The sequence below is a fragment of the Caretta caretta genome, chromosome 11 (assembly GCF_965140235.1).
Source record: "Caretta caretta isolate rCarCar2 chromosome 11, rCarCar1.hap1, whole genome shotgun sequence".
Classification (NCBI taxonomy): domain Eukaryota; kingdom Metazoa; phylum Chordata; order Testudines; family Cheloniidae; genus Caretta; species Caretta caretta.
The window spans coordinates 26,049,709-26,068,894 of NC_134216.1; the positions used below are offsets into that span (position 1 = coordinate 26,049,709).

At 37.7% G+C, this 19,186-nt stretch overlaps 1 protein-coding gene across 2 annotated transcripts in view; it reads left to right on the forward strand.

Moving 5' to 3' along the window:
* Positions 1-15,864, forward strand: part of ACVR2A (activin A receptor type 2A) — a 117,429-nt gene extending 101,565 nt beyond the window's left edge. For both annotated transcript variants that reach the window (XM_048870251.2, XM_048870252.2), the window contains 4 exons: positions 5,237-5,351; positions 6,620-6,758; positions 9,954-10,084; positions 11,938-15,864. In XM_048870251.2, the coding sequence (XP_048726208.1) occupies positions 5,237-5,351; positions 6,620-6,758; positions 9,954-10,084; positions 11,938-12,132 (580 nt within the window). In that variant the 3' untranslated portion in view covers positions 12,133-15,864. The remainder of the gene's footprint in view (positions 1-5,236; positions 5,352-6,619; positions 6,759-9,953; positions 10,085-11,937) is intronic.
* Positions 15,865-19,186: the final 3,322 nt, after the last annotated feature.

Sequence of the window (19,186 nt, forward strand, 5' to 3'; positions counted from 1 at the left end):
TAGTGTAAAATGTTGTTTTAAATAACCTAAATGCATGTTTACACAAGCCCAAACATGCGTTTACCCTTCAAACAAAATAGGCAGTACCTCTCAGAAGTTTGATGAGTAGTGCTGGGAGCTGCAGGGAGTCTGTGCTGCTGAGTGAATAAGCAGCAATTTCCTCTATATGGCAATATTGTTCTGTAATCTTGGAGAATCTGGAGATTTGTAACAAGTGGCAGATGGAGTGAACCACTCTGAAGGTGGTCATATCATCTAAGTTGAACTGAGGCCTGATTTGATGTGGGATCATTCCTCCTTGGTAGGAGTTTGTGAAGCTTAAATAGAACTTTTAAGTTAAAGGTGCTGATTGTTTTGGAGAGGAGCTCACCTCTCCCCTCTGTAGGGAGTTGCAGTATCACTGTATTGATCGCTTAGTGGTGAATGAGCTGGAAGGAGCTCTTCCTTCAACTCTTTTGGGATTAGCAGAATGGCCCTAAAGACTGTGAGCTCTATTCCATGCTTCCCCCAAATGTGGGAGATTTAAAAGCATGTAGACATCCCCTTGGAGATGGTCTGCTCTCCTTCTTCCCCCTCCTCCCCCGATTTAACCTGTGTATCCTCATCTATTGTAGTCTAAATTAACTGAATTCTTCTATGAGAAGCAAACTCCTCTACTCGCCATCTGGGGTTTGGCTCACATGAGTTCTGATTTTCTTGATACTTTGAATTCTGAGGGAAGGAAAACCCTGGAAGTATCTTATCGACTAAGGATCTTATAGATAAGGATCTTGCAAATTTAGAATTTGTGAATAGCAGGAGCAATATCTGTGAACCTGTATCATCAGACTTGGTGAATTATGACCATCTTTCTTTTAATTATTCACAGATCCCATTGGTTTTCTTTGTTGAAACTTCTTATGGAGGCATTAGCGAGTATTAAGAGCTCTTTGAATGAAAAATTCTGTTGGGTGGATTATGAGAGGATTGGTCTAACCGGCAAGCTAGATGCCCCTCACTGCTAATTCAGATCTGGACAATGAAGAACCTAAAGTTATAGATGATTTCTCTCATACTGATGATAGGAATATACAGAGCTTTATTAGTGAGGTAAGGCTAAATTAAGAGAAATTGACACCTCTTATCATCGTCTTGCCTTACCATACAGAAATCCTGTTTCTTGATTTAAATTCTTCCGAGAATAATTCCCTATCGCTTAGAAATCCTCCAAATATGTCAGTATCGGAAAATGCCAAAAATGTGGCCCTCTGATACTCTACATAATTGGGCCCTGTGTTGATAGTAGTTTTGGTAGTTTTTTTCAGGGGGATTATATTCAGGCAGACAGCCCCTTACAGATATTGATTTAAATCCATTATAAATTGACAAGGTTCATTTGGTATTTACTATCTAACTTGATTAAGGCACCTTTATTTTTGAAATGCGCACGAGGTGGGAGATGGGTTTGTTTTTTTTATTGGCACATAGGTTCTAGAATTTGGAATTTGAGGAAACCGCTAAAGCTCTGAGGTGTCTTCATCTCTAGAGTAGAAAACACTCTTGCGAGATCCTTGCTCTATAGGACATTCTCAAAAATATATGGTATAATTCTTCGGATCTACTGAAAGAATCTGTTTTTTATTTATCTTATGAGAATATATCTCAGGATTTTACATCTACTTTCTAGAACTGTTTGTGCTATTTATTTAACTGGGTTGCCTAAGTTTGACCTTTCAGTCTTTTCTAGACCCACAAGCTTTACAATTCCCCGTCCCCAAAATAGTGTTATTTTTTATGGGAGCCTTGAGATAGACTTCCTTTACGTTCAAAATCTCCCACATAGATTACTTTTTATAATACAGTGGTATTTGGAGATTAATCAAATTCTTGTAGTCAGGCTGTTGGGTGTGTTTCTTATGTCTGACTAGATTGTCCAGTTTCTTTCCCTGCACCCAGGAAGAGCTTTTGCCAGAACAATTTACATATTTTATCCTGAATTTGTGTGGTTATAAAAATAAGATGAATGATATGGATCTTTTTTTTTTAATTTTTGGAAACTTTGGAATTGATTTATTTTAACAAGAAACATGGTTATTGAGTCTGAAATCATAATCTTTCTTGGGTTTGAATCCTTCAAGGAGGAAATTGATTGTCAATAAGGGGTCATATAGCAGGAGTACTTGCAACTTAGTTTCCTTATGCCTGAAATCCCAGGTTTTACCTTTGGAATCAAATTGTCAGGGCATTCAGGCTGTATTTTATTTTTTTCCTGATCTCCAAATTTTAGTATTAAATATTATTTTCCTCTCATTCTCCTCGTCTTATTGGAGTAATTGTGGGAGTGCCTGGATGAGCAAATTGATATAGCTTATCTAATTTTGGGAGGTTTTAATGCTCGAATAGGTCCTCCAACAAACTCCGTATCAGGGGAAGAAAACCCTGAGGAGATTTTTGAACTTCCCTCTCAACTCTAGAGATCAGGTAGTCATTGCTGGTCAAAAATTAAGGCTTTGTTACACAAGTTTAATCTGATACCTGTAAATGGAAAAAGTGTGGCAGATAGAGGTGGACAGTTTGCCTATATTTCATCAAATGGTGCTAGTAGTATTGATTATATAATTATCCCTATAATTAATTGGTCCTCCTTTAGGGATTTTTGTAAATTTTCTTGCCCAGATAGTGACTGCCAACCTCTCTATAATTATGAATGATATGCCCTTTTTGGAGAGAGTTTTTATTTCCGATGGATGATGATGCTTTAATTGTCCCTTTGGAACAATGTGGCTGTAAAAGACTAAAATGGATTCCAGCCATTGATGACAAATTATCGAGGAGATTGGAGGACTGATGTTAGATTTTTCAGAGACATAATTATTAAGTCTGAGAATTCCTCTCAGATTTGTGAATCATATGAATTCTGGTCAAGTCCTTACAGCCACTTTTCTCTAAACAAGTAGACTTTGGTTTTAATTATCCCAGAAATGCTTTCAAAGTTAAGCACACTTTGGTTTGATGTGGACTGCATGAAGGAAAAGTCTGCTGTTGCACATATAGTTAATAAGATCCCTCTCCTAATTTACTTCAGAATTTAGTAGCTGCCAGAAGAAGATATCAAGGTTTATTATGTAATAAAAACCAAGAATATCTGAGATCCTTATGGAACAATTTTGAAGCAGCAGCTAAAGCTAAAAATTATTCCATGTTTTGGAACATGGTGGCCTCAAGCCTTGGTAGATATACTCCAGATGAGAAACCCCATATTAATGATGAAGCCTGGATAGCGCATTCCAACCATTTTTTTTAACGCTTATTCTTCTGTAGTTGGTGCAATGAGAAATCCCCTCTTTGATTTATAGACTCATAAGCGTAAGGGACCACCGTAATCACCTGGTCTGATCATCTGCACATCACAGGCCATAGAACCTCACCCATCCACTCCTGTACTAGGCTCCTAACCTCAGACTGAGTTACTAGAGTCCTCGATATCATGATTTGAAGGGTTCAAGTTATGGAGAATCCACCATTTACTCTAGTCCATGTTCCGGAGGAAGGCCAAAAACACCAAAACAAAAAAACAAAAACCCAAGGTCTTTGCCAATCTGACCTCAAGGGGGAAAATTCCTTTCCAACTTCAAATAAGCCCTCAGAGTGTGGGCAAAACCTATCAGCCAGACACCTGGAAGAGAATTGACTGTAGTGACTCAGGGCCCTACCTGTCTAGTGTTCAGTCTTTGGCTGCTGGAGATATTTGCTAGTTGCAGATGGGCCGTGTACCATTGTAGGCAACCTCTTCATACCATCCCCTCCATAAACTTATCACTCTGTCCTTTGGTAAAGGACAATTAAATCCAGTCATTTATTGTAGCCCAACAATGGAAAAAAGTCGAGGGGAAGACTTTTTGCCTGCTGAAGTTATTCAGGAGAATCTTAATTGGTAATTTCCAGTCTTTGGCTAAATTATTTACTGTCATTAATCATCTTGGATGGATTCCATCTGGGTGGAAGTCTCATAGTTCCTATCTTTTAAAAAAGGACAAATAATCCTATTCCCTAAAGAATCCTCTTCATTCACCCTATTAGTCTGTGAGATGTGGCAAAGAAACTTACTCCAGATTCTTACTATCTCAGTTGAAATGGGCTTCAGAGGCTAATTTACTATACAAAGAGCAGTCCAGCTTTAAGGCTGATAGATCCACAATTGATAATTATGTTCATACATGATTTATAAATATACTGTGGTTAAGGAAACTAAATTATATGCTGCTTTCATAGAGTTAAAGATCGTATTTGAGTCTGTTAACTGAGACAAACTTTGGGTGAAATTAAGAAAGATAGGTACCAATCTAAGACTGTTATATATTTTGGAGGCTGTACACCAGAGCAATATGGCTGGGGTAAGAACTAAAGTATTGGAGTATGCCAGGGATGCCATCTAGCTAGCACCTTTTCTTTTAAATTTAAGTATTAATGATATGGTGGATGTTTTAAGAAAGAGCATTTCTCTCCACCCAGACATTATGGGTAGATTTATCCTGGTGTTATGTGCCTGTTACATGAGTTTGTGACAGAAAGCCTGTGCCGATTATCTTGTTTTTGTAATTCTTAAGACCTAGTTCTCAGTAAGATGGTCATGATTTTTTGGGAAGAATCCTCTGAAAATTGAGTGGAAGATAGACTGCCACCTTGTAGAACAAGTATTTGCTTTTACTTATTTGGGCTATTGATCCCCATATCATAAAAACTTAAATCAAAAGGCTCTTATCTCTGCTCAAGGGGTTCTCTCCTTTATCCGTTTATGTGGCAGGAAGGGGCTGAATTTGAAGCACAATGTAGTATTTAAAAGTCAAGAAAGTGACCAGTAAGTACATTCTGTCCTGTTTATGCTGATACTTCCACATCAGATTTTCTTATTTTACAAATAAGATTTTCTTAAACCAGAAAGACAATAAATTCATAGTTAAAGAATGTGCTGTACTCAGTTTTTTAATTTATCACTGTTTTAAAAATATTTAAACAGCATGATTTGAAGGATGGACAGCCACACTTAGCATTCTGTCTCTTAGCTTTTGTTGTCATCCCTTTAATGTTGTTTAAATATACTTTTAGACCATAATTATGTTTTCAAATTATTGTGCATCGGCAAGATCCTTTGTTTTGTTGCATTAACACTTTTATTGTTAGACCTTTTAGATGTATTATTTGGGTAATTTTTTCTTTCTCTTCTCTCCTTCCCCCCCCTCCCCCCCTTAATTTGAAGGGACATCAAAAGCAAGAATGTGCTGTTGAAAAACAACCTTACAGCTTGTATTGCTGATTTTGGTCTAGCTTTAAAGTTTGAGGCTGGAAAGTCTGCAGGTGACACACATGGACAGGTAAATTGATCTATATAAAAATGAAATAATATAATCATTGTTAGTAATTTAAGTTTGTAGCTTGGAAGGTATTTATTTACAAGGAGGTCACACACTTGGTTGCATCTGTAGGCTGAGCTTATTGCACAAATGAGGAGCTCTTTGCATCCCTCCAACCCCCCCGACTCCTCCCCCAACTTTGTGTTCCACTCACCCAACCCGATACCCTGCAACTCCCCCAATCTCCTTCCACCCAGGTGTATGTGTTCTCCATTCCAGGGTCCCCCATTCTCTCTGCCACGCCAGAGGCTTTATCTGTCTCCCATACTTGCACTCCATGTCAAGATCTCTCATTCTCCTCCCTGTGCTGGGGGGCTGAGCACTTGCTACTGGAAGGCATTAATGGGTGCCGTCAACCATAGACAATTAGAGGTCCTTGAAGCTGTGTTTTTTCTCAACAGATGGCAGAGGCTTCATGTGTGTGCCCCTTTTTGGTTTTCTGGTTTTCCCCTTAAATTAGTAGGATTCCAGCCATTGCTGCATAGAATGTTAACTGAAAATTCTGAAATGGATAAGATATGGTTTCAAAAGCTATTATGTTACAGGCACAGAAATGCTCTCATGTTCTGTTTAAGGCCTTCACAATCTCAGCCAATTAAAACTCAGGACAAAAGCCCTGTGGAAAGGGCTTAAAATTGTGAATGGTGCCTTGTCTTGACCCTTCGTACTAAAATGAGTTTTAACCAGAAGAAATATAGCTTTCTTTTTAGATCTAATTCAGTAAATCACTTGATGTGATGTTTCAATTTCATAATTGATCATGGCCAACTAATACAATTCTATCTGAAGATCTTCCTTTCTTCAGAGTCATCTGCCTTCCTACCTGCTGCCTTGGAGAATTTACTTAGAGGATTCTGTGTGTGACACCTTTGATATTAATTGCAGAGGAAGTGACAGTCTTTAGCAACCAGGAGGAAAATAAGATACCAGGTCTGCTGAAGGAAAATTAATGTAGAACTTATTTATTAACATATATGCAGACTTTTATGCATTCTGGAAATCCACTTTGGGAGCCCAATCGATCCAGGTGTTGAGCATCCTTAACCTCTCTAAGGGAGTTGAGGGCATGCAGCACCTTGCTAGATTGTGTCCAAAGTAAAGGCAGTGATGACAACTGATTTTTTTAATGGGGGGGGGAGGGAATTGTACAGTAAGATCAATCTGTCTTTTTGCGCATTGTGAAATAAACGATTTAGTGCAAACACTTTATGCTTGAATGTCTTTAAAAGGTTGGTACACGAAGGTATATGGCTCCCGAGGTACTAGAAGGTGCGATAAACTTCCAAAGGGATGCATTTCTGAGAATAGATATGTATGCCATGGGATTAGTCCTGTGGGAACTGGCATCCCGATGTACTGCGTCAGATGGTAAGCAAAGTGTTTAATTTATAAAAATACATAGTTGATACCGCAGTACTTTAAAGCTTTGAATCAGCTGTGGGGGGCGGGGAGGGGGAGTCAGGGACGGGGAGTCATGTGTATGTCTGTCTGTCTTTTCTTTTAAGCTCTGAATTTCCCAGGCTAAAAATGGTTGATTTTGTAGGATACATGCAACATCACTGTAATATGTATTACCCTACATTACTGATATGTATCTCAGTCTTAATAAATCCGTTTTAACATATCTTTTGTCTGAATTTCTTCTTTTTTAAAGCATACATGAATCCTAAACAAGAATTTCAAAGAGAATCTCCCATGTGATATTTCTAATAGATCACATTACTCTCCGGCTATTTTATGCCCCTTTGTAGCCAGATCATGCTGGCCAGTTAAACTGGGGTTTACAACTACTTTATATTGCCAGACCAGCACAAAGCAGCTGCTGAACACCCCAGTTTTCCCCTCACTCCTATTCCTTACCTTTCCTTGTGCACACACGTTCCCCCTCCCTCTTGTCTTCCACAGTCCACTGTGCACAAATTCTAACTTTATTTCCCTCCTGCACCCTTCTGTTCCTCTGCACACACTTTGTGCTGGCTCTTGCCCCTATACCATTTTGTCCTCTGAATAGATAAGGGGCAACAAGTAGTTTTTGTAAAGAACATTTAATCCTAAATATTTTAACCTTTTGTTGTTTTTTCCATATTGGAAAGCTTGTCCCTCAGTGTACACTGGTGCATGAAATTTTCTTGAGAAACTTATGAAGAATTGCCCTCTCAAAATGGCCACTGCCTCTGTTTTATTCACAATAGGAATGAAGCCAAGCTCCTTGCAGGGAAGATGGTATTCCCTTGATGCTGTCAGAAGTCAGAGGGGAACACTGAGGAGCAGATGAATGGCAATAAGAGACAGCAGCTATTTTTCAAGAGGGCAGTTCTTCATGTAACTCCTTGAAAATTATCCTTCAGGTTAACCTGAAGCAGGAACTTTCAGTTATGAAGAGCAACACCAAAATGTCCATTTAAACTAATTTTTTTTTCAAATGTATTTCAGCAAATTTTAATTATATGGGAAGTTTGAAGAGTCAGTGTTGTTCCATTAAGATATTAGGGGAACAAAATAAAGGTCTGATAGGGTGCCAAATTTCTTAACCTATTTTTAAACTTAATTTAAATTCATAAACTAACCAATTTACTTGTGAATTCTCACAAGTCATTGTTTACTCAAAGATGTAACTTTGGAGAGGATATGGTGTAATTTTCATATTTAACAGAGGAATTCCTGCTCTTACATGTAAAATTTCTCAGCCTTAATTATGGAGTCATAATTGGTACTTCCTTAATTTAAGTTAGGAGGAATTTTGTCTATTCATCTAACCTCTATCTGTCCATCCTTCATATATTGTAAGAACTTTGAGCCAGGGTAACTTCTTTCTTATGAGCTGGGTGCTTTCCAGACAGATGTTTGTTAATTTAGTACCCAGTTCATAATAAATAATCTTTTCTAAAAAGTCATCAGAAGTGACTTCAGTACATACAAGGAACAAATCCTGCACCCTAGGATGGAGCATGCTTAGTCATTGCATTGCATGCACAGTCTGATCACATGTAAGAGTTGAGGGGCTGGAGTATTCTCAATACAGACAATGTTCAGAGAATTTACTAACCAGATTCTAAGTCTCGAGTGAGGATGTGCAAATTGCATTTTTTTCCAAAGTCTGATTATTTGGATGAATAAGTTTTGTGGGTTTTTTGGCTTTTGTTTTTTCAAAAGATAAGCAGAAAGTATATTTCTGACAGCATGGCTATCCTCCATGTCCCCCACCCCCCTCAGGTCAGATACCAAGACCCTGTTCCAAAGGAAAATTTATTTTTCTCTAATCTTGTTCTCAGAAATGGCTAAACCATTTTTCTGAAATTTTCCTCAAAAAATTTAGCCAGAGACACACACTTGATATAGACAAATTCAGCCTGAATGATTTAAGTTTGGCAAAGTTTTATAAGTAGAGTTGTTCAGGCAATTTTTTGACAAAATGCTTTGTCAAAGAGAGCAGATTTTTCCAAACCAAAATTTCTAAGAGGAAAAAGGGGTTTCAACAAAATTTTCACTTTGAAGCCATTTTGAAAAATAAGTTTCAAAATTCTTAATCTTTTGATATTTTCTAAAAAATTCCAGTTTTGGGGTTCAGTATAACCTTATTTCAAAATCTAAGCTAATCATTATTTTACAGGTTAATCAGAATGAAAGATTACACAATTATAATACCAAAACTTTTGGATGGACCCAGAGCAGGTGGTGGGTTTTGTTGGTGGGAATTTTTTTTGTTTTTTGTTTTGGTTTGTGAAAATTCGTGATTATGATTTTGTCAATATTTGGAACAGGAAATTTTGTTGACATCCTGAAAATTGTCGTAGGACCAGAAAAACATTTTCTTCCTAGCTTTATAAGTAAATGGAAACAGGGTCTTAAAATGGGAAGTGTTGGTCAACCCTAACTGTAGGTATGACTACCTGTACTCTGTGTAATGCCAAGTTCATTTGTATACTGCAAACTTCTGCTGACATATCTATGTTAGTTAGCTGTGTGAAAAGGTACGATCCCTAACCGACAGTTGTGCTGCCAGATGTCCTTAGGGTAGACATAGTAACACTGGTAAGAATACCCTTGTTTCATTGTGGGAGGGGAAAGGATAGACTAGAATAAGCTCCATATAAGCTGCGTGTACGCTACAAAAGCTTCGCTGGTATAGTGTACTTGCAAAATGTTCTTACTGTAGGCTCTGAGTTTTAGTGGTGGCCCTACAGAGGTTACATTACAACCTGTTTTTGCACCTTAAATTTTTATTCTGAGCTTTTTTGTCGCTGTTTTTTTTTTCCTGGATATCTTTTTACAATCTAGGTGCCCTTTGCCTTCAGCTTGAAGCGGATAAGTTGCTATTAATGTAACTTCATGAGTTGAATGGTAGAGTTTTTTTTAAGAACATGGCCACTCTCTTGATATGTAGTCTAGCATTCATTGCTTCTCAGGCTTCTCACATGGCAGCATTGCTTGTTGCCACTTTGGCATCATAGGAGTTTTTCATGGCAATAGTGAGTAAATGGCTGTACAGTATTTTGACATACTTATTAAATTTGTGATGTGGTAATTGTCTGAAAAGCAAAATTTATTTTTTATTAAATATAGGACCAGTGGATGAGTACATGTTGCCATTTGAAGAGGAAATTGGCCAGCATCCATCCCTTGAAGACATGCAGGAAGTTGTAGTGCACAAAAAGAAGAGGCCTGTTTTAAGAGAGTGCTGGCAGAAACATGCTGTAAGTAGTAAAATAACCAAGTTCTGAAAGTGTTACTGTGCTTTAACTGTGAAACTTGAATGAAAGGATATTTTGATTTAATTCTTATCTGTGGACATTTTTTCTTCTGATACAGTATTTTTATATAATTAGCTCGATTGAAAAATTAATAAACTGTATACCAATATGCTTTATAGTACTTTGTTTTTAAATGCAGTGCTCATACCAAAGGATTCCAAAGTACTTCATAAAAGTTTTAAACTTCCTTGGTGGGTGAAGTGACTCTTCAATTTTAGTCTTAAGCAGTTCTGTTATATTTTTTTCATATAAAGATTCTTATTTATACTCTTCACTCATTACTTAAATGATGCCACCTCCCCGGGGGTAATTTGGTAGTTGCCTTTAATATCACAGCAATAATCTCAGAAAGGTAAAGAGTGCTTGAAACTTCAGGGATAACTTAGGTAGGCAGAATGAATTGCCTGCATTTGGGTTTGGGCTAGATATTGAGTGATGCCACTACTTTTGGAAAAAGCAGCATGTCATTTTTTTTGTCTCCTCTAAAAATCAGCACCTCTCACAGCATGCTTCTCCCTAATAGCAGGCTAGGGTATTAACTCCATGATGACTTGAAAAGTAAGCATGCATCCACTGTCTGACTGCTAACACCCTGGCTTGAACCCTTATTTTTCTTGGAGTTATTTCGTTCAAATTTTGAACAGGACCAGTAGTTCTTAGAGATCTCATGATATTTTAAGATGGCAAAGTTGCTATATATATTGAGGAAAATCAATCATTCTGTACTCAGGGCAGGGTTTAAGTGCTTTGATGTGAATAAGGCATGGACAAACCTCAGTTCTGGCATTTCCAAACTTCTGAGTTCTTGACTTTGCCATCCTTAACATTCTTTTAATGTAGCTTTCTTCATGTAATGTCCTGAAAAAACCAAATGTGATCATGCAGAACCATATTAACCTCAGCATAGTTCATCAGCAGAGTTAGGACCTTTAGATTCATAGCACAGATATCCTGGCACCTTAGCTGAGAGTAACTTGTAGCCGGACTAGGTTGTTACCCTCTGTTCCAGCCGCTACAGGAGGATGAAACAAACACTTTTGTCAGTGGACGTCGCAGCGATTTGCTAGACAGCATGGAAATGTTGAGACTTTGGTATCCTGGGGTCTGTTTCAGATTCTGGAGAAGTTTAAGTGATTACAAGACTGTTCCACCCAGTCATCTTTCTACACTTGTGCCCTCCTTCTGGTCTGTGTCGTACCCTTCTCACCCCTCTGCATTCCATTTAGGTTGGTTATGTCTCCATGCTGCTCCAGCAAGCGCATTGAGAGCATGGGAGAAACAGTCTCTTTGCACTGTTTTGGTATCACAGCAGCTCCCAGGCTGCAGGAATTGGAGGAAAAGTCCTGCTTAGTCACTCTGTGAGGATGGTTCATGCGCTGTCCATTTGACATATAGGAGTTGTGAGGAGAAGCATAGTCAGTGCAGACAGTCTTTATTAGAGGCTTGCAATGAAATTCACCAAACTTCTACTGAACATGTGTGACCCGCCCCCCCGCCTTGCCCAATTTAAGTACCTGCTTCAAAACATGGAGGTGCTAGAACCTCTCAGATGTAAGATTTAGTCAACATGGACAAATCAACATATTTTGCCTAACTTCAATCTGAATCAGTTGAACTGATTTAGCTGAAACATTTTGGAAAAAAAAAAAAAATCTGAGGCAGACAACTGGCATAGAAAATTTCAGCTTGAGTGGTTTAAGTTTGGTAAAATTATAACTAGCTGAAAACAGGGTCTTATAATGAAAGTATAAGGCAACTCAGTTACCAGCTCTACTTATATATTACTTTTTCTTTAGGGAATGGCAATGCTCTGTGAAACAATAGAAGAATGTTGGGATCATGATGCAGAAGCCAGGTTATCAGCTGGTTGCGTAGAAGAACGGATTATTCAGATGCAAAGACTGACTAATATTATAACAACAGAGGACATTGTGACAGTGGTCACAATGGTGACAAACGTTGACTTTCCTCCCAAAGAATCCAGTCTATGATAGTTGCACTGGTTGTGTGTTCTGACCAACAGGACTCTGAACTGGAGCTGCTAAAGCTAATGAGACTGCTTACGGTTGTTACTTTCTGTGTGAAAAGAGGAATGGTAAGTTTTTTTTGGGAATGTCAATAAGGAGACTTTTTTTCCAAACATGAATACATGAGACTCTACTGCATTCCCATCCTGAAGGACATTGACCTGAGAAGTGGCAAAATGTTAAGGAACTTAAATAAATGAAGAATATGGACCTATCTGAGCTAATCAAGTGTTTTAAAAACTGACATCAGATTTCTTAATATCTGTCAGAAGAGACTAATTCCTTAAATGAACTACTGCTATTTTTTTTTTAAATCAAACATTTCATTTCAGATTTAAAAAAAGGGTAACTTGTTTTTATTGCATTTGCTGTTGTGTTTATATAAATGACTATTGTAATGCCAATATGACACAGCTTGTGAATGTTTAGTGTGCTGCTGTTATATGTACATAAACAAAAGTAATCAAGTGGGATATAGCAAAGAGGCTTCCAAGCATTACTTCAACCTCCCTCAACAAGGTATACCTCAGTTCCACGTCTGCTAAATTATGAGATTGACAACACTAACAATTTGAATAATAAATTGATCCATGTTTTGTAAATGCTGTATTACAAATTCACTGTTATTTAAAAAAGGGTAAGCTATGCTTCATGCCAAGAGTAAATGGCCATTCCTAAAGCAGTGTTTTTAGCCCTTTCTTGTGCTAGCTTGTGTATAAAAGTGCTGGGTTTGAAACAAAACTTTCTTTCTGTTTTAGTTTAAAGCTTTTATCTCACATTCAGTTCCCAAAATAGTGCATACATTTTATTTTTACTAAGTACTATTTAGGTTTGCTGTGTCTGAGGAATATTTGAAAATTTAAGCATGACTTTTTTTTTTAATTTTATGTGAGCTATGACACTGGAAAGCTCTTAATTTTTATTCTTTCTAAAGAAGGCTTTTTCCTATTTATGTATGTAAAAAGTTCTGCATAGTGTATTTTGTTTCACTAACAGTGTGCAGTGTGTTCTGTATCACTGTTTCAGGATCACCTCAGGAAGCTTAATTACCCAGAACTCCTCACTCTCTCTGCTTTGAGATTTGCAACTTCTCTACACTTAAGCTTGGTGCCATCTTGTTAGAGTGATATTTGATGTCTGTGATGCATAGGTTCATCCTGGAGTGATGTTAAAAATGATAGCTACAGACTTCCGATGTAACTGCTTAAAAATATTCAGGGATAACTTTAGTTATTATGCTATAATTTCAAATATGCAATGACTATTTAGAGGTAACGAATACCAACATAGGTAGCACAGTCTAGCAAAAAATAATAATAAAATTACTTTCACAGCTGACTCCAACATTATTTTAGGGTTTAGGAGATCATGCCTTATATACTATGTAACATAAAAAACCTGAATTGACCGTAGGTGCCAAAGTCTTTTCAAAATTAATATTACACTAGTTATTTGATCCTTTACATTTATACAGATCAAAGTAAAAAATTTAACTTTCTAAAATACTCAAGTACTGAACCAACAATAGCCAGTATTATGCTATGTATTTTGTCAGATCCTTTTTTTTAAATCATGCATTAGATTTTTAAGGAAGTTTTTAATGTCACAATCAGGAGCTCACTGTGAATGTTATCTTTAAACAGTTATTTGTAAAACCACAGAATACACTCAATTTTACATATAATATGCACTTAATCTCTGGGAACAATAAAATTATTTATAAACAAGATCTAGGTCACCATATTCTAAGCAGGGAGGGGGAAGAAGGGTAATAGCAACGTTGTTCATGCGTAACATACCACTCAGTACTGCTCTGCTTGCTGTTTGTCACTCTTATTCCTAGGGTTTCATGGTAGCCATAAGAATCCCTGCTTTAATGGGTTATTGGTACTGGTAGGGCAACTTGCTCATTTTGTTTATAAAACAAACTATTCATGCACCCATTTTCTTGATCTGGATTTTTATTTTGCTTCCACCTTCAGTGCAGGGATAAAATATCTTAAACATACATCAAGTGATCATGGCTAAAGAGATTAGAACAAAACCAGTCATATTTTACTGAAAAACTTGTATTGCTCTTTGAAGTTTAAACCCCAACACTGGCAAAAGTAGAAGGAACAGCATGGATGATAAAAGGATCAGTTATTCAAGATTCAGTGCAGAAGTCATACCTAGCTAAGGACATGTCAGTGTCAGCTGCCTCCATGCATGATCCTTGAACTTCTGTTGGTATGGGCCCTGGTGGCCAGGCTGTTTGGGGGCTCCTTGGTGTTGTTAGTGCACTTTGTGTTTGCAAGTGATGTAGGTGAATCGCAAAGCCTGACAATTTAATGGGATGATATTTATTTTCATAGAAATCCCCACAGGTGTGAATATTGTACTAACTGTATTTTCTGATGTTTCTTTTTAACAGCATAGTATAGTATCACACTGAAAAGGATGTTCATGGTAAAAGTGTTTTTATAATTGGTGAAATAACTAAACTTTTGTGAGCTGTTCTTATACATAAGACTTCTGTTTTGCAGGGCATTTTAACCTATGTGTGTTCCACTTATAGTACAGTAAATATAGATGTAAGTTAAAATGCTTGAGCCAGACTCATGAATGAGGATAAGAATAAATAAGAACTAAGCTAGTGAAAATATTCTGGCATTACTTACTAGCAGAAGTAGTGACCATTGTCCCTCTTTGTACTTACAGCATGTGTGGTGGTGTATATGTACATGTATGGTCTATTCCAGTGGTTCACCCTGTATTTTGGCTTGTGAAGAAAAGTCAGTCCCTTGGCTCTCACTTCCAACTTGTTGGCTTTGCCTGTCTATTTAAATGATTGCTGTATAACTGCCACAGGACTGATGGATTAGCCAGTTTTTGGCTTTACTGGAAGTCCAAGCCCTGCATTTTTTTAAGTTTGTGTTAGCTACAAGGAAATTTTTATATCACATGATGCATGACTACTTTGTACACCTACTACTACATGTACCTTAGCATTTCAGAAGAAACTGTCTCAGTTCTTGGAGTTCCTGAACTAGCCCTGTCATTCATGGTGACGTTCTGAAACTATAAATCAGGATTGAAATTCACCACTTTCTGTCTTCTATTTGAAATAGCAAAATTCATGTAGAGTAGCTTTTAAAGAGTCTTGGAATTCCAGCTAAAATGTAAGCAGAAACAGGAGTGAATATTCCTTGTTCATACTAGGTTTCAACAGAATTGCTGATTGTAGTTTAACAAGTGGGATTACCAGTTTGACTGATCTTTTTCCAATTTCTCTTTTTAACTTCTAATGCATTTATTTTTATTAGGAACATTTGGTACAAAGTGCAGAAAGCTATATGCAGTTTATGGGCAAAATGACACAAGTAGCATCCTTGATGGAACATCATTTACCTCAGATATTCAACCAGCAGTACTTTTTTTTTTTTTTTTTTTTTTTAAAAAGCAGTCTCAGTTCATATATTATTCGTTACCTCTCAAGATATTGGTAAGCAATTATTTTAGCTTTACTCTCTGTATTTGTCTGTTTTGGGCACAGGTTGTTGTACTACTGTCAGATTATACTTGCTATTTTTCTGCAAGTATCAAAAACAAAAACTACAGCCCAGGATAAAAGTGATTGTTAAATATTGTACAAATAAAACATGTATGCTCTTTCTGCCCCACCCCAAAAGTTAAATAAAATAAGTGACTACTGTATGACTTGCATATGCCTTTTTTCAACTTTTCATATCTTCTCTAGGAAAAAAATAAATCTAGGTAGCATTTTGTGTTGACACTTCACCTTCAGAAACCTTGCAGCTTGAAAAAGGTTAAAAAGGAAGGAAAACTTCTTCTCCCCCTTTTTTTGCAACATTACAATGGAGAAGTGGAGCAGAGGCAGACTCTTATCTCTTGCATTTCTGATGTAGAAGGTAATCATTCCCATGCATTAGTTACCATTCTTTCCTGACAGGAAGGATGAGGGGGAACTGTGGTTAACAAATATCCTGGTAGAATTCACTTCAGACTGCTCCAGAAGACTGCTAGGCATTTTTTCCCCCGCATGAGTAAGAGCTGAAGAGTTTCCAGAACTGAACCCAAGTATTGTGTATATAAGTGAAGAGCACTTGTCCTAGGATGCTAGGTCAGCAGAAAGTAGGTAATGCCTTTTACTACAGTTGCTTTTGATATTCTTTGATTATACCTTTCTATCCACAAATTTGGGTTTTACTGCCCCTCCCCAGATAGGCAGCAACAATAAAAAAAAAATAGCACCAAAGAAGTGTTTTTCTTTCAAGAGGCAACTTCTGGTATGGTACTCTTCCATCAACCTAAACCATGGGAAAACCAGCTGGAAAAGGTAAGTATCTTCTGTACCACCTGACAATTGTTTATCACCATTTCCCTTTTCTGGCAACTTTGTGAAGGCCAGGTGCACCAGCTGTTCTGCTTTTGTCAGATTGTTTCCACTCATTGGTAGAAAACTGCAGAGCTGATAATTTGTAGGAGTGATGGGGCACTACAGCCAGTGATGGAGTGGCCCTGTGATTAATGATACTGGAAAGAGTTGCATCTTTCTTTCTGCAAGTACTATCACCTGTAACTTCCATAGCTATTCTTTAGAAAGGATTTCAGACTATAGAGAAATTGAAGCTCTTTATAAGGGAATAACTAATCCTTACTTAGAATGGATGATAAATGTTGTTCAAATTGAAAATTTCTAACTGATGTTAAATGATCATTCTGGTGGTTACTAGAGCTTTCCTGCTGTCTAGGAACCAAATAAACTATCTTCAAGGCTCTGGCCTCCTAATGATAGGTTTAAAGAGTATGGCTCTATTTAGTAACTTTATAGTGACTCATACCTTAACTCATCTTATGTAAATTGTATGCATACAAAAATGTACATGGTTGCATGCTTGTAGTTAAATCCAAACAGAATACTGTCAACTTTTGTCTGAAAATGCCAAATGTGAGAACACACAATCTAATCAAGTGCCAAATCTTATTTTGCACATGGCCTTAAATCTAGCACTGAATGTCTTCCCCTACCCCCACCAGACCCCAAATGCTTGGGGCTTTTTGAAGTGAATACCAGCAGTAGACCAGTAGGAACTGTTTATACCCAAATGGATAAGAGATCCAAAAGGTAAAAATTCTGACCTTTTTTCCCCCCCCTTTTGTAAGGTGTAGGCTACCTTCATCCAGGACTTCCATGCCTCTCAGCTCCCTGATTCCTCCTTATACCTGATTGATTCCCAGTTGAAAATGTCCAAAGCTGAACATTTTGAAATAATTGTAAAGGGATTTTATGTGTCTGCAAGGTCCATGCCCTTCCAGTGTAGCAGTGCTGCAACTTTTCAAGTCATGCTATTGGGTATACACTAGGTTTTATTGAAAAAACAAAGCCCCCAAACTCTAATCTTTGACACACAAAAGTACCCTTCTTTAAAATCTTCTTCTTTTAAAAAAAAATCATTGACCCTTTACTATATACTTCTGAGGGAATTCTGTGCCAAAAAAATTCTGCAAATTGTACTTGTCAAAGGTAGAGATTCCAGCATAGCACAGGGGAGCAGAGGCCAGTGGCTGCACAGAGGTGGGGGGATTGCGCTGCAGCCCACAGGACTTAACAGTGAGATGGTACCTGACCCTGCAACAGTGAAAGGGCTTGGCCTGTGCCAGAAGCAACATAGGGCCCCAACCCTCCATGCCAGGCACACCATGAGGGTCTAGGTGTGGGGTGAGATGGTTCTGGGTGTGGAGCTCAGTGGGGGATCTGGATTCACAGGGGTGTGGTGGTGGGGGTTCAAGATGCAGGAGCTGTGGGATTTAGGGGAATCAAGGTGACTAGGGCTCCTCCACTGAAGTGAGCTGTAGCTCACAAAAGCTTATGCTCGAATAAATTTGTTAGTCTCTAAGGTGCCCCAATACTCCTTTTCTTTTTGCAAATTCAGACTAAAACAGCTGCTACTCTGAAACCTGTAGTTCCTTGAGAGCTACAGAATCTAGAATTTTCTTAAAGTTGGTGGCTCTTGATTCTTGCAAAAGGATATAAAATTATTCAGGATTTATGCCAGAGTTCATGATGGACTATACAGATCTTTTCAAAGTAGAGGGAATAATTCTTTAGCTTATGCCCTGTACCTGCAAGCTAGAATTAGTCTCAAGCAATAGCTGTAAATCATATAAAGTGGTCATAATGTAGTGCTGGACCAGAGATGTTAAGGCACATCCTTTCTAGGGGGTGTTTAAATTTAAACATTGGGGTGTTCTGTAAGATCTCTGGCAGTAGCAGGTGTCTGATACTGAGTCACCTTAACAGATTTCAGTTTGAAACTGGACTTCACCAACCTTGGCTTTTTTTAATATTTGGACCTGGGTAATACTGGTATGCATTCTTAACACAAAGGGGAGTTATTGTGGATTGATAGTTAAAACACTTAACTGCCTGACCAACCAGCAGCTTGCTTCTGTTGAAGGTAGACAGCAGTCTTCGTGAAAATGGAACTGATGGATAAAAGCATTAACACCCTGGCACCAAATGCTTTTTCTTAAGTTCTAGGTCAAATCACCCTATTTTCCTACCTCAGTGGAAAGGAAGACAGTCCTTACTAGCCTCTGATCCCCCTAGAAAAGTCCTTTTAAATTTTATACCCTGGGAAATTCCATCAATTTGTCCCTCTTGAACACAAGTATCACAGTAACAGGATGTACAATTATTCTTACGTTGCTGAGCTGATAACTGTAAAAGATTTAATATATATTGCAGGGGAATATCAACTTCAAATTTTATTCAACTCAGAATTAGGATCACTGTGTAAGTCCAAACTGGTGGGTTTCTTTCCTGTAGTTTAACCAAAAATCCCACTTGGCGCTAGCCAAACATCCGAACAACAGATTCCTGAAGAAAACCTAAATCCAGCTGCACTATGGCCATGAACAGAGAAGTGTTTTTAACTGAAGACTGGAAATAAAGTGTTTTAATGTGAGACTGGTGTTTAGACTCCCTGAACTAATTATCAAGGCACCGTAAACA